This window comes from Parasteatoda tepidariorum, chromosome 11 (assembly GCF_982258835.1).
Source record: "Parasteatoda tepidariorum strain Cologne lab strain chromosome 11, Ptep-v5.0, whole genome shotgun sequence".
NCBI lineage: Eukaryota > Metazoa > Arthropoda > Arachnida > Araneae > Theridiidae > Parasteatoda > Parasteatoda tepidariorum.
This window is the reverse complement of record NC_141765.1, coordinates 10,352,684-10,369,065: the sequence shown is the minus strand read 5'-3', so window position 1 is coordinate 10,369,065 and position 16,382 is coordinate 10,352,684. Positions and strand designations below refer to the sequence as shown.

Here is a 16,382-nt window from a genome sequence, read left to right as displayed (position 1 = left end):
ATAACCATTCCACAATTCCATGCAGAAGTTTTAATTTTGTCCTGCCATGCCGTCCTGTCTTACGAAATTAAATTTTTAAATGTTGTAATAATTATTGTTTACGACGATTAAAGAGTGTAAATTTAAGAAATATTTTATTACAGGACGTTCACTATAGAATGTTCTTAACAAAAACTATATATTTTAATTGATATCCATAGTTTTGTTATAGGACACTCACCATAGAGCTTCCTATTCAAAGAACGAACAAAGTATTGATAGAAACGAAACATTAAGAAACGCTCGCCAAATTGGCGAACTGTCTTTTACATGGCGACAACAACAAATTTAGATTCATCACATTTCACAATTATTAAAGAAAACAGTGTTAGTTTAATACTACCCAGGTTTTCCACGAGTATTACAAGCTTTGATATTTTAATATATTTGTGATCACCGCTACATATTATTTTTAAAGGAAAAAAACCTATAAATATTGTAAAGTTAATTATGACGAATAATTATAATTTGTAAATGACAGTTTATTTAATTAACAGCAAATCCTAACAAACTGTATCCTGAGTAGATATATCAACAACTATATGGTGCCGATGAACCAATAACTTCACCACAGAAGTAAGTTACATTGAAACGAAAATTAATAGTTACGAGTTTCAGCAAACGCATTATTTTTATCCACAATAGAATGCAGAAAACGAACTAATGAGTAGGCGAAAAAGTTCACACGAATGGTTGTAACTCAAATTCGCCAAGGCGCCAACAAGTATTAACATACATTTACTTCTTTTTTATTTTATCTCATACTAAAAAAAGATAAACTAGTATGGACTATTATTTATATTTTGGCAAATTAATAATTCCTTGTTTCATGTACTTTTTGTTCCAATGCTTCATCTACTAAAATTTTCACATCATAATTTGAAACAACTAAATTCATAGTTTTAGGCAACTATTTTCATAATTTTAGGCGACTATTGACATCTTTAATTCATGATTTAAGAACTAAAACTTTCTCAAAAGCAAGGTTTTCATGTTTTTCTTACTAAAACAGGATCTTATTTTCACATATCTATAAAATTTAGCATAGATTTTTCTCAATTTCTCTAAAATAGACCTGTCGCAAAAAGTCTGAACAGAACGCTAGTTTTTTATGATTTTTTACCATATCAGGATGCTTTTTTTCTCTAATTTAATAGACTATGAGTGGATTTTTCACAATTTCTTAGAAACAGACATTTCACAAAAAAAAGTCTAGAATAACTCCTGAATAGAACGTTTTGTCTATACTTCAACTCTACATTCCAGCAAACTTAAAAGAAAACAAATTTGTTAAATTTTCAAAAAATATTATTGAAACATATTTCGACGGTATGCAAACTAAAAACGTTGTTACATTTGAACACATGTTAAAAATTGTTGAAATTTATATAAATAAAATGGGCACAACGTAAGCATTAATTTTCGATTATGTAGAATAAGCTTTCTAAAACTGAATGGTGTTTTTTTTTAATATTCTTTTTCAAAACGTTTTCATATTTGCAGAAACAATAATTTATTCTATTTTCGTTCAATTATAACAATATGCCTATACTAATGCAGTCCCTAACAATTCATTTCTTTTTCTGTTTCATCTGAACCAGCACTTTCCTCAATTACAAATCGATTCGAAAAGCGATCACTGGGATTCGAACCGGGTTCACCGCCTTGAAAAGCGAACGCTCTATCCTCTGAGCTGCCTAAATTTTATAAAAATGGCGAAAGAATGGGCCAAGTAGCCCTTATTTACGCAAGACTGCCACTGGTCAGAGAAAACCTGGAATTGTCAGGGAATTTTATTTTGCCTCTTAAAAGCAGGAAATAGTCAGGGAAAATTTCATTTAAAAAAAATAAACTGGAAAACTCCTACATTGCACCTCCAAAATAACCAGTCTCAGATTTGTCAGTAACAGTTATCAGTTATAGAGATTCAAGTTAAATAATTCTAATATCTATTACAATTATTTATTGTAAAAATTTCACATTTTAATGAAACTTCCATTCCTATCCTCATTCAATGATATCTCTTTGATCACAAAATGTAATATTTGACTTTACAAATAAAAAATCAAAGTTGTCTGAAGAAAAATTGCATGATATAGATAAAATATGGTTTGGATTTTCATTGAAGTTTTCTTGATATACCTAAAAAAAGTCATGGAATTTTTTTCCTGAAATTGAGTGGGAACCCTGTAACGGTATGTATTCTTTTAAAGCATATACGCTGGTCCCTAACGAACAAATTAGATTTCTTTACGATATAGCGATTTTAATAAATTTTACTGGTATAATAATCTGTTCATTTTTCTGAAAACTCTGATGGCAATTACTCGAAACTAATAAAGGAACCTAGTGCTGAATTCTCGCCTGTCAGAAAGTACGGAGAGAAAGGCCTCTGCGAGAATAACTTATAAAGTGATGCTATAATTTTTCTCTCCTGGAAAATTGTTGACAGGAGGATGAATTTAAACTTTTTCAACTATTGAAAATAATTAATGAATATTATAATCTCGTACGAAAGTTTATTAATCAGTGCTACGCAAAAAATTTTAAATTATTAATTGCATTCTTTTTTAGTGCTAAAAACTTAAATGCATACATAATTTAAAAATTCTTTCATTGGATTCTTTAGTTTTAGCTAAAAAAAATATTAACTTTATAAGTTCCTCTTTGCTTTGATTAAAAAAATACAAGATGCCATGTAATTACAACTTTTAATGCATATTTTTAAGAATCTTTGTCAAAAAAAATTAAATTATAAAAATTTACGCATGAAAAGACATGTATTAGTATTTAAGTGAAGAAAGAAATAAAATTAAAAAACTATCAAAATCTACCGTATCTACCGTACAGAAAAAAGCGTGGTTAAAAATATCGAAACGAGTACATTTACCTGTAAGCATATAAACAGAAAAACCACTCATGGTTAGCCCAACAGTGGAAGGATTCTAACTTTTGTCCATTAATGGATCACTGATTAGAGGAAATTATGCAGTCAAATTAAATTCAACTATCTCCTTCAAATATGAATTTCATCTAACTATTTGGTTGACTACAAATTCTGTAAATTTCAATTACGTACTCAATATTAATTTCACCTAAAGGAAGCTTTTAATTTTTGGTTGATTATATACTAATAATTTTTAATTATAAATTGATCACTAAGTTTACCTATTAATTACAATGCACGGATGTTATGAATAACGCAACAAATGGAAAGCTATCATTTTGAAATATAATTATTTCACGTTTGTCTATGATAGTTCAGAATAAAATGCCGACGGGAATTATGAAAGAAGGTACGATTGTTTGATTAATTATGAGTTCAGAAATTAATTTAAAATATCTCTTATATGCTTCGGGGAGCATCTTTGCAAACTGACTCATTAATAAACCAATTGAATTAATAGAGTTGGGAGGAATCTCTAAATACTGATTGCTGATTTTCAAGTTGAGCTGATCTTTGCTATCCAATGGCAATTGCAATCTTACCCAGTGGACCGAATTCAAGTACAGTGTAGTTAGTTGAAGTGATAAATTGCGCTATACTATTACTAGCTGTTAGTTACTGTTTCCCCAGACCTCTAAGCGTTTAATAGATTTGAGCTTAGGACCTTGTTTAACAACGTAATTTTAAAGCAGTCATGATTTAATGACCTTATAAAATGAGCTCCTAAGCATGATTATTAACAGGGGATTATTATTAAGTACTTACAGGGAATTACAACTATAATCTTCTGACCTTTTCGTATCCACTTTGAAAATAATGTACATTGTTATACTAAATAATTGAAGGTGCAAACGTAAAACGAGAAACACATGAAAATATAACTTATTTTATATATTTAATCTAAAACGGAAATGCATTTTGTTGTTTAATTATACTATTATGTAGGTTTTATAAAATGTTATGTAAAAAGTCTTTGCCCATTAGATGCTGATTTATTTATATACCAAGTTCAGAGAATGCGGCCAAATTAAACTGGTAGTAAGTTCTTGGCTAAAGATTATTGGAATTTATTTTAGTAACGTGATACCTACACTAAATACATAGTACTTTATCTTATCAAATTATTTTCTCTTTTCCGGAATAGATAGCAAATATTGTTGCAATCTATTGTGGCATTTATAAGAATAAAGAAAATTCTAGAAGACATTTAAATCGCTATTTTAATTTTTTTTTTTTTTTTTTTTTTTAAGTTAGGCTTAAGCTGGTTGATGAAACCTTACACGGAACAGAAATGTTATTCACAAAAGTGTCCCCTTTTTAAATTCTAGATTAGATAAAAAAAAATTCTAGATTAGATAAAAGATTAGATAAAATTTATTGTGTTTCACAAAATAAACCGTGGAATATGTTTTAATTAGTTTATCTGGTTGCTTCACCTATAATAAGAGTTGGGGAATACGAGATTTTTTTGTATTACGCAGCTTTATGGTACGTATGTGCGAGTAGAATTATCGTAACTGGAAACTCTTCTTGTGTTAAAAGAATGGATAAAATATTGATGTGTCAATGCTGGGATTCGAACCCCCATTCTGTTGATCATGAGAATAACATATTAACCCTCTTGGGTATAACTTGTACCCAGCTGCATGGAACTGAGTGGGTTCATTAGGTGGGCCTTGTTGGTAGGATAAAATTCTAGTTATCTAACGGTATTAGGTGAAAGCAAATAATAAACGGTTTTTCTCACAGTCTTATTTATGGTTATTTGACTGTTTTGGATAACAATTAAATAAATTGTTATTTAAACATTTTTTCCAAGAAATTTCTAATAGTGTAATAGAAAGTGTGCTCAATATTTTTAATAATATGTTTTATCGTTACATAGGATGATGACTATAGGGCTGATTAACAGAATTGTGATCCATCTATTGCACCGTAACAAGAATTTTGACTCAGTTCTGTTCATAAACATAGAAAATCTAAAGTTCAAATGTTAATTTGAGGTTCAAACCGCATGGACGCTTTGTTGGCTAAGCCAATGGAGTGTGACACTAATAAAAATTTATAGTATATCTTTATTGTAGGATTCTAATCTAACGTGATTTTATTTCAGTTCCTGTTACAATAGAATTGGACACAAATAGTACAGCTGAAGCAATTGGTGGCAAAGTTAACTTAACTTGTCTAGTCACTTCGCATCCTATAGCTGAAGTAAAATGGTTAAAAGATGGTGAATCACTTAATGCTTCGAATGGAAGGATAGAATCAGCCACTACAGAAATAGATGCAGTCACATTTCTCTCCTCCCTTCACTTAGAGAATTTGGAACGATTAGATAATGGAACATATACTTGTCAAGCAATGAATGAATTTACAAATTCTTCTGCTGATCAAGATATTTTGGTTGAAGGTAATATCGCTCTTTTTATTAACACTACGCATACAAACACTACTATACAATAAACATACAATAACCGCTCTTTTGACCGGTTATGGTGTATTTAGTGTTAAGGGTCTGCAAATACGAGGTATATTCACAAAGTAAGTTCCGTTTCTATTTCTATCCGCGGTAGCGCTGCGATCGCAGTTCCGAGCATGCGCGCTAGTTACTCTGACTCAAGCAGAAGAATTGTGCGCCATTTTCAGATCCCTGCTGCCGATGTGTTCTTTATAGTGCTTCTTTATGATGTCAGCCTTAATTGAAAATGCCGCCGCTTGTGAAATCAGATCTGTGATTCGTTTTCTAAATGCAAAGAAAGTTAAACCATGTGAAATTCATCGGCAAATCTGCGAGGTTTACGAACAAGCTGCTATGAGTGATTCAATGGTTAGAAGATGGGTCAGACAGTTCAATGAAGGACGTGATCAAGTCCACGATGAAGAACGATGTGGATGCCCGTCTTTGGTTACTGATGAACTGCTTTACGCAGTTGAAGAGAAGCTTAAGCAAAACCGTAAGTTTACAATTAGTGCTCTCGTTACGGAATTTCCGCAAATCTCACGATCACTAATTCATGAAATTGTTACTGAAAAACTGAAATTTCGAAAACTTTGCTCACGTTGGGTACCCAAAATTCTTATCGAACAACGCAAAAAACAACGGATGGGCAGTGCACTTCAGTTTTTGACACGCTACAATGAAGATGGTGATGATTTTCTTTCTCGGATAGTCACGGGGGAAGAAACTTGGGTATCTTACGAGACCCCAGAAACTAAACGGCAATCAATGGAATGGAGGCACACGTCGTCCCCAACGAAAGTTAAGCCTAGGCAAATCTTGACACCTCGAAAACTCATGTGCACCGTTTTTTGGGACAAAAAAGGCATTTTGCTGATTGATTTCTTACCACGAGGCCAAACAATCAATGCACATGTTTACTGCGAGACCATTAAGAAATTGCGCCGCGCAATACAGAACAAGCGCCGAGGATTACTGTCAAAAGGTGTTGTTTTTTTACACGATAATGCCCGACCTCACACTGCGAACGTGACAAAAGAACTCCTACAGGAATTAGACTGGGACGTGTTTGACCATCCTCTGTACAGCCCTGACCTCGCTCCTAGCGACTTTCATCTCTTTTTACACCTAAAATCTTTCCTTGGTGGTCAACACTTCAACGATGACGACGAGTTGAAAGAACATGTTACTACGTGGTTGAAAACACAGGCGGCAACCTTCTATGACGAAGGCATACAAAAACTTGTGCCACGCTATGACAAGTGCCTACAAAATTTCGGAAGCTATGTAGAAAATTAGTTTCACAGTTGTAGATTTTTCTGCAATAAATATTATTTCTGTATCTGTGCACGTTTTTTTTATATAACAAAACGGAACTTACTTTGTGGATATACCTCGTATAATCCAAAGTTGTGCAATAAGATCGCAAATACTGTTTGATACTGTGAGAATATTGATGCAATTTCAAACAATTTGGGCTGCTAAGTAAGTAGTCATTTATAGGAAAATTACCTAGATCGTAACATATTTCACATTTAAATATTTATCAATCACAAATCGGGGACAATTACATTCAAAATATTTTAATAATAAAATGCAGTTATTCAGCAACTTACATTAATTTTTTAGTATTAATATTTTTGCAGTTTGTTCTAAAAAATTATTGTTTTCGCAAAGTTTGCAAGAGGTACGATTTAGTCGACTAGTTGAAAAGGAAAGTTTTACATTATTTATTCCAGTGAGAAAATGTAGTTATAGGTTTAAAAATCTGGACCTATTTTACCTATTCCTTGAAAGATATAATCCATAAATTCATTAATAATTGTAGTCTTATTTCATATGAATCAATCAACCTTTATAAGTTTGACATTGTCATCTTTCTGCAATTAGTGATTCCTTGATAAAAACTAACCTTTGTCATTTATATATTTCTTGGTAGATTACTGTCAATGTAGTTAAAAAGATGAAAACAATTTAGCAGATATAAATAATCTTTAAATATATGTGTGTGTGTGTGTGTGTGTGTGTGTGTGTGTGTGTGTGTGTGTGTGTGTGTGTGTGTGTATGTGTGTGTGCGTGTGTGTGTGTGTGTGTGTGTGTGTGTGTGTGTGTGTGTGTGCGTGCGTGCGTGCGTGCGTGTGTGTGCGTGCGTGCGTGCGTGCGTGTGTGTGTCACACACAACATATATTATGTACCGCAATGAAAATTTTTATAGTCATTTTTTTAAAACCTTTTGTCAAAATATTTCATTCAGGATATGAAGGAAAAATAAAAACGCTATTGAAATTAAAAACACTATTGAAATTTAGCAAATCACTAGTGAGAACGGCGGGACCGAAAACATCAAGACGTGTTTGATTGCTGGAAAAAACGGAAGAAATGAAAGGATAATTAAGAACATCTCCAATTTTCCTTCAGCAATCATCATCAGGTTTTCATCCATTCTTCCTCACAAGTGATTCGACAGACTTCGATTACATTTTTGTTTCTCTCTTGTTTAAATATTAAATTTGGACTCCTACTGTTAATGTTTTTAAAAGTTCATTTTTGATAAGCAGCGACAATTATAGACTACTCTTTTTATACAAAATAATCTACTGAAGTTCTTTTGAATGATAAAAATACATAAACATTTTTTTTTAATTCTGCTTTTTTGAGCGAATAAATCGATCATTGCAGCAAATTATGAGTTCTTTCGTACAAATTTTGACGCTTACAATTAACGAATTTCATATCCGCATTGAGAAAAAGTATGGTGAAAATTAAATGGTAAAGTTCCGTAATTTTCACCGAAGCGCTTTAGTAATGATTTTGGTAAAATTAACTATAAAAAAATTTTTTAGAATTTTTTATTAAATGAGGTAAATGTAGTAAAATTTGTGTAATTCCATCATGATACTTTAGAGCATGGCATAAAAGCCCATATTTCAGTTAAACTTACTTTTCAGTTCTGTATTTTTTACTTAGTGTGTGGTAATAAGAATTAGAATTTTAAAAGCCAGAATTTCCGTTAAACCGTTAACATGTGAACGGAAATATTACTGAATGAATGTTTAAAATACCGCATATTTTGGTTTCATTAACCAAAATTATGGGGGTTTTTTTACCAGTAATGTCATTACCATACAGTAAGTTAACTTTACCATAATTTTTGTGCGAAGTATCAAACCCTAGAAAAAAGATTAACACGCGTTTCATTGGTAAAGTGCATACCTAAATAATTCCTATTGTATAACTGTATTTCTCAGAAATTAAAATTAACTTAATGTCATTAGTTTTAGCAAATGATTGATTTGCTTCATAATTTTTAATTCACTAAGAATAATAATTAGTTTTTACATTTTAAACAATTTACAAACTATTTCCGTAAAATAATTCAACTTCCAAAGTTATTGTTATATCTTAATTTAATCAAAAGAAAATCTTGGTAATTTTTTTTAAAATCTGGACATAACTCGAGATGCGCATTTACGAAAATGGACATAACTATTTTTAAAAATAAACATAGCATTTGATTACGATTTTCAAACTTCTTTTATGAGTTGTTGTTGTTGTAGGCCATTAACGCATTGAGGATGCGATTATTTTTGTTTTTCAGAAGCGCCGTCTGTGGCCAAGAATTCGACTTCTGCCACACCCATGCATCACACCCGTTTATGGGGCGAACCCATTCATACATCCATTCATTCATCCACAGATGGTAATTTTGACCTGAACCAGAGAACGATCAATCTCCAATCCATATTCCCAGAAGCGTAACTTCTTATGGGAACATGGAGGTCTTTGTGACCCGACAGATTTAACGTGCACTAGTCACCATTTACTACGCGAGAAGTAAATGGTGACTAGTTACCATTTACTTACCCGGCTGGACTCGAACTCCCGTTCTCACGAACTCTTTTATGAGTACTGTTCTTTTTTAATAATAAACTAATGAATCCAAATAAATTCGTAATGTGATATCGCCCATTTGCATAAATCACTTAGATCCTTTTTTTAAGTTTATCTTTCTTTTAAAAAAAAAAAGACTTTAAAAGTCAACAGCTGTTTTTACAATGTTGCGACGAATGCTATAAATTGATAATAGTGGCAGTAGATTTATGTTGTAAAAATTTCGAGTTTTAAAACTCACTTTATCATTAAGAGTTCTGAAAAGTAACATCTGTAATATGCCTAACTACTCCGACCACGAAGTTCGGAACTTCGTCCCATATTGATTATGCTTTGTGCTTAAATAAGTAAGGAAAAGTAAGCGCGTAATTCCTTCTTTTTTAGTTGTTAAATTTTTGTTGAAAATTGAAAAAGCGCATTTGTTTATTGTGTCTATTTTCGTAAAGACATATTTTGATCTCTCTCTTTATCCATTTTCCTAAATTCCACTTTTCTTTTCGTAAATAGCAGCATTTCGAGCTGTGTCCAGATTTCAAGACTCACCGACGAAGTACTTAAAACTGATAATGACAAAAAGATTTTAAAATATCTTTTTTTTTTTTAAATTTGCTTTTTTTATTGAAATGAGTCACATTAAAATATATTTTCGTGTATCTTTTGAATTGGTTTTGCTAAATTGCTTTGCTTTTAAAAACTAATTTTTTAAAAAAAAATTATAAATATTCGAATGCAAAGCTGTCCTTTCTATAACTGTTGCTGTTTCTTTCTCTTTTTTTACATTCATTTTTTTTTCATTTCATTTCTTTAATTTATTCAAAAACAAATATTTAAAATTGATAATAACAAAACGATATTAAAAAAATTAATAATCATTTGTAATATCGTTTTCTCAAAAAACTGCTGCCTTTTTTGAAAATTATTTTGTGTGACATTAATCACATAGTCACATCAAGATATATTTTGGTGTATAAATAATATTTGGTGTTTTGATTCATCATCTTTTGTCTATTCTATATCTGCTGCTGTTTCTTTCTCTTTTTTACGTTGTTTTTTTTTTTCATTTCGTTTCTTTAATTTATTCAAAAACAAATATTTAAAACTGATAAAACAAAACTGTACCGTTTCTATTTGGATATAATGAATATAAATCAAAACGAATTTAAATTTAGCAAGAACTAAAAATGAATTGTAAAGAACAACCTAACGAAATTAAACTGTAGATATGGCACATGATCTAACAGTGGAAGTACATATTAATAGACGTTGATTAACCCAACACTGAATCAAAAAAAAACACATACCTATTATGTAGTTGATGGAGAGAGGTCACATTTCTAAATCTAAAGAAAACTAAGAGTTCTCTAAAAAAAAGAGTCACTTGTTAGGATGAATACTGTTCGTTTTATTTCATATCAACTCAATGGCGACATCAAAAAAATCACAGGCGGCACCTCTGATGGAGTGTGGTAGTTAGGAGTGACTGGGAATTTTTCGTGGTTTCAACTCAGACTGAACCAAACACAGGAGTGGATGGGAATTAGATCTTTGCCAGAGACATCAGAGCGGGGTTATGGGTACTGTACTTCACCGAAGAGAAAAATCATGATTCGTAGCTCTAACTATGACAGCATCTGGTCAGCAGATAAGCTCAAGAAAGATGCAACAGCTTTACCTCATTCAAAACGTGCACATGGTTGTTGAAAATTAGTCAGCAAAAGTTTCTAATATTGCAATAATAAAATCCAAAAACAATTCTATTCGGGGTAGCAGTAAATTCTTCTGTAAAACAAAGAGTGTAGGACTTGAACAAAAACTAAAACGTTGTAGAAAAAAAATCATCTTCGCCAGAAAAAATCAATCAGCAAACATGGCCATCTCAAAAAATTTCTTACCTCAGCGAGGAGAGAAAATAAAAATAAAACTCCGTTAGGCGGAGGGTTGAGAGGATGACCAAGTATCGAATGCTCATGAGCGTTATGCGCTCAGATATTTGGGTATACTATCGCCTACGTCACAGATTGTGTTATTCCTACTAAATTTAACCAGTGAACGGCATTTTCTGTGAGCCTGACATCAAGCCACAAATAAACAAACGGAATGTTCGATCTTTTAAATAGCTGCTCGACAGATTATATTGTATTAAATAGAAAAGTTCGTTTTGTAATAATTGATTTTGTTGTTTCATCTTAGTAAGTTAATGTTTTTAGTAAACATATTTAAAACTCAGTTTATTAATTAAATTAAAAGTTTTTTTTTTCTCTTCTGACAACGTGTGACATCAAACCAATTAAACTTAACGGACATCATTCTATAGAATCCATATTTTAAAAAAAATCAATGATTTCAAATCAAATCAAATTAGCGCATGTAAAATATTAAGCAACAACCACTATCTTCCATTCATTTAGCATTGCACGATAGTATATGTTATTCCTACTAAAATTTTCGAAGTGGAAGTAGTTGTGTTTTTTTAATATTATACCCATTTATACTAAAATGCTAGAAAGTAGAAGTTGAATTACTTACTTACTGAAAGTTAAATTACCTAAAATTTACAAGTTGAGGTGATATATTTATTATTTTGCAAGTGTTACGGTTAAGAATATTTTCTCACTCACCGCCTTCACGTGGAGTTGAAAGATACCGCGAGCCAGGTGTTATTCCTGGAAAAAGGGTACGGCTGGAATGCAAAAGGTATCACTGGGGGAGAGTGTCCCAATTGCATTAAAGATAAAGGGGCGAGACTTGAATTGGATCTGGATTTTAAGAAAGGATTTTTTTTTAAATTAGATTGTGACTTAATGTCACAGAAACGATATTAGAAAAATCAATAATTATTTGTAAAATCGTTTTTTTTTTTTTTTCAAAAAACTGCTGCCTTTTTTTGAATATCGTTTTGAATAAAATGAGTCACTTAGTCACATCAAGATACATTTTGGTGTATAAATATGTTTTGATTCATCAACTTTTAGTAAGTTGCGTTGCATTAAAAAATAATTATTAAGAAAAAATCATAAAAATTTGAATGTGAAGTTTTTCCTTCAATCTATTGTATAAATGTTACTACTTCTTTCTCTTTTTTATGATTTTTTTCTCCTTTCTCAGAGCCTCCTGAAGTAGAATTTTTGCGTGATAATGTTACAGTGACAGATCCAACAACAACAACACTTTACTGGCATGTAAAATATGATGGAAATTTACCTGTTCAGAGATTTCGTCTAGAACGAGAAAACTACGGAGAAGAACCTGTAGTTGCGGTCGATCATGATATTCCAGGGAATATAACGAAATATACTGTAACATCTTTATTGCCTGGAATCACTTATACATTTCGCATATCTGCACAGAATGGTGCTGGTACCAGTGAATATGACTATTTAAATGTTTCCATGCCTGCTGATGGTACGTAACATCTTTTTATCATAACACTAGGTTGCCTAAAGGAAGTCATTTTGACTGCTTTTTCATTTGCAAAAAATGTACAAATAATAATACATAAATTAATATTTTCTTTCCAAGTGAAGTAAATTTTTTTATTGCTAGTATTTATTAATAACTTGTTATATAACTGTAAATAATATGAAAAATATTAAAAATTAATTAAACATATTTCTTTACACATTAGTCATTCTTTCCCAATCCAGTCATTTTAACTGCTTTTGGGCAATATAGGTATATAATACTAAGTTTCAGTCTTTCTGGTGTTAAAAATATATTTCTTTTTGTAACAAATCTCTTTTAAAAAATTATAATTTCATTTTTAGCTGTAACTTTACAACTTTAAAGAAAGTAGTTTTCAAAATTAAATATAAAATACGTAATATATTTAGATTATTTTAATTAAATGTCCCTCGTGAAAAATTAGGCTTATTAGAAACTCCCAGTTTTTAAAAATGTTCTTCTTACTTCATTGCTATGTAACAAATATTCACTCAATTTTTAAAAAATGCAGTGCGTAAAAATTCAATTGATATTATTCAAGATTCCGTATTTTAATAGTATTGTTAATTTTACTAAGTAAAGAGCTCCCTCGCCAGTCAGTCGTCGGCTTAGGGGGTTATAAAATATAAGGTTACAAACTTTCCTGACCAACGGCATATGTGGTCGGTATTGCTCACAGATAATCTTTACTTTCCAGATAAACTGGTATCCATCGATTTGAAATCGAGTGAACTTTAAGACGGAGATATAAACCCCGGTCTTTCACAATGACAGCAAAGCGCACTGTATTATCACAAATTAAATAAAGATAACTCAGTTTAATTACAAAACAAGCGGTACCAAACAATATAGAATATTTGATTAAATCAATTTAATGGTTTTCAGAAGTTTAGAAAGAAAACTAATTTTCAGTCAGAGTATTAAAGGAGAGAGTAGTATGAAAAGTACTGTCAGATTTTTTTAACTAACTAATAGTGTTTTTTCTTCCTTTTTTACATTAATTTATTTAATATCAAAAATAATTAACGGTGCTTCGTCGTGACAACCCTTAATGTATATTTTTAAAATTTCTGCAAAAAAGGAATTCAAAAAATTATGCATATTGATATTTAATTAAGAGAAAAAGAAAAAATATGTCGACCAATCATTTTCGTGATTATTAAAAGCAACGGAAGCGTTTAAATAAAAAAAACTAGTTTTTTTTTTTTTTTTTTTTTTTTTTTGTCTAGTAGAACTGGAAAGTATTCGGCATTCCCTCAAAATCATTTTTAATCTCTATCTAACTAGTTTTTTATGATTTTAATGTCTTTTTTGCTCCATCCATAATGATTGCTCATTGTTTGAAAATGTTCTGTTATTTCTCATTTAAATATTTAATTGCCGCCCATAACGGGCAAAGTTTTTTCCACTTGCTTTTTTATTGTGATTCTAAAACTACATGTTAAAGGCATCCATTGTGGAAAACCTGCATGCAATTTAATCACTAACAATTTTTAAAGTATCATTTAAATTTATTGCGTCTGAAAATTATGATTTTTATCTAAAAGCTAGTTACTTAGTTCTCCATATTCCTATATTTCTTTCCTTTCACATACTTACAATGCTAAAATAAACTTTTTGCTTTTTAGTTCCTCCAAAAGTATCTTGGGTCCATGTCTTAGCCTCCACAAATGAAACACTTTTATTTGGATGGAGAAGGCCTAACCATGATAACGGTGCTAACATTACTCATTATATAGTTAAACTACATCACCATAATGGTAGCCTTGTAGCAAATAAAACCTTAGATATCAATACACCTGGTCGCAACAATCATATGTATATTTTTGTGAATCTTGATCCGGGAGAGACATATACTTTTCAGGTAAGTTTATTTCCTTTAAAAAAAAAATTTTTTTAAATCTAAGCAAATTTCGAGATTTTTTTAAAGTATTACATCGAGCAAACTTTATAAAATAGAAAAATCTATACTTTATATGTAGAAAAATGAATACCCGGTTTGAAACTTTGCATAAAATTATTTAAAAAAATGTAAAAAGTATCAATCTGACGATCACAATTCATAAAGTAACGTGAATTAGAGAGATTTCGCATTACGTTACGATTTCCCTTTAACTCTGACTAAAACTATATGAGATACACAGCGTATGCGCGAAAATGTTTTGCGAATCCTATAATCACTAAGGTGTAGAAAACAAATTTAGCGTTAAAGTTAACGTAAGACGAATGTTATGCAAAATCTCTCTATTTTTTTCCTTTCCGCAACCCCTTAAGCAATTGTAGGGTGTCAAAAAACGTCAGTTTTACGTTACACCCGTTAACACTCAAAATTAAACACTCAATTAGTCAGAAAGGGTAAAACCAGAAATTTGAAATTAGAAAAAATGAAATATTTTGTAATTTTTACAAAATATATCATTATTCATCGTTTATTTTCTTGGCCAATGATTAGCATTTAGAAATAATATAAATAATCGCAATGTAATTGACTGTTAACATGACTGCTTATTATTAAGAAGTGTTAGAGAAGAGATCCCAGCAAGTCAGACCCTTTAATTTTTTGAAGAAAAAAAAAGCTAACCCAAAGCATTTCAAAACTAAATAATATTTAAAACTGCAACATGAATTATAACCCTAATCAGATATAATAACTACTAGTACATTGTATCTTGATATTGTAGCTCAAAGGCAGGCAAATATATTTTTTACCCCTATTACCAAGACTGTTACAAAATCCTGATTTCAATAAAAGAGAAGAAAAGCGTAAAAGGGTAAATTTCTCTCGTAAAATTATATTAAAACTAAATGTTCTTACTTATTTATATTTAAATGAAATTATTATTTTATGTTTATCATTTTATGTTTATTATATTATTTTTATTTTACATTATCATTTAACATCCGTTGTTTCATATGTAAATAAATTATTATGTTTATTATTTTATTTTCATTTTACATTATTATATATATTATACTATGTTTTATATTAATTATTTTATACTTCGTTTATATTATTATATTTATTATTTTATATTTATATTTGAATTTTTCTTCAAATTATAGTTATGAATGTAGTCTTTTTAAATAAGTGAGGCACTTAACTGACCTAAATTTCAATAATATGGCCACTGAGCTCAAGTAATTACTCATCCCTAGAGCGTTTCTAGAGCGGTATTCTCCCAACAGTCCGACTCGAATCCCACCGATGGCTGGTCTGTTCCCTGCTCACACTGATTACAATGCTGACGAAAAATATTCACTGTGGTCGACGGATCATTGATTAGAGTTCCCTTGCCGTTGAGCTAACCGTGGGAGTTTTCGTGATTTTCCTCTCCATGTAACACAAAAGCTAGTTTTTTTTCCTCAAAAAGTCCTCTATGAAGGCGAGTTTGTCCAAATAATTGTCTTAAGAAATCCTTTGTCTTCTGAGTTGGGTTCCAAATTACAAGGCTATGAAGTTGAAAACTGATATATAGCCAATATGGATCGTCTATTCTGCAGTCAAACTAACTGTTTAAACAGACTAATGGTTTAACGAAAGACTTGCACCAGGAATCAATTCTGCTAAATCCCAGACTTTTATTGTTATTTTTTCTCTTTTGCTTC

The 16,382-nt window shown here is 30.7% G+C and overlaps 1 protein-coding gene across 6 annotated transcripts in view; it reads left to right on the top strand.

The window, feature by feature from the left end:
* Positions 1-16,382, top strand: part of LOC107437280 (tyrosine-protein phosphatase 69D) — a 485,726-nt gene that overhangs the window by 363,713 nt on the left and 105,631 nt on the right. For all 6 annotated transcript variants that reach the window (XM_087154666.1, XM_071187583.2, XM_087154665.1 and 3 more), the window contains exons 3-5: positions 5,100-5,396; positions 12,441-12,737; positions 14,405-14,640. In XM_087154666.1, coding sequence (XP_087010792.1) covers positions 5,100-5,396; positions 12,441-12,737; positions 14,405-14,640 — 830 coding nt within the window. The remainder of the gene's footprint in view (positions 1-5,099; positions 5,397-12,440; positions 12,738-14,404; positions 14,641-16,382) is intronic.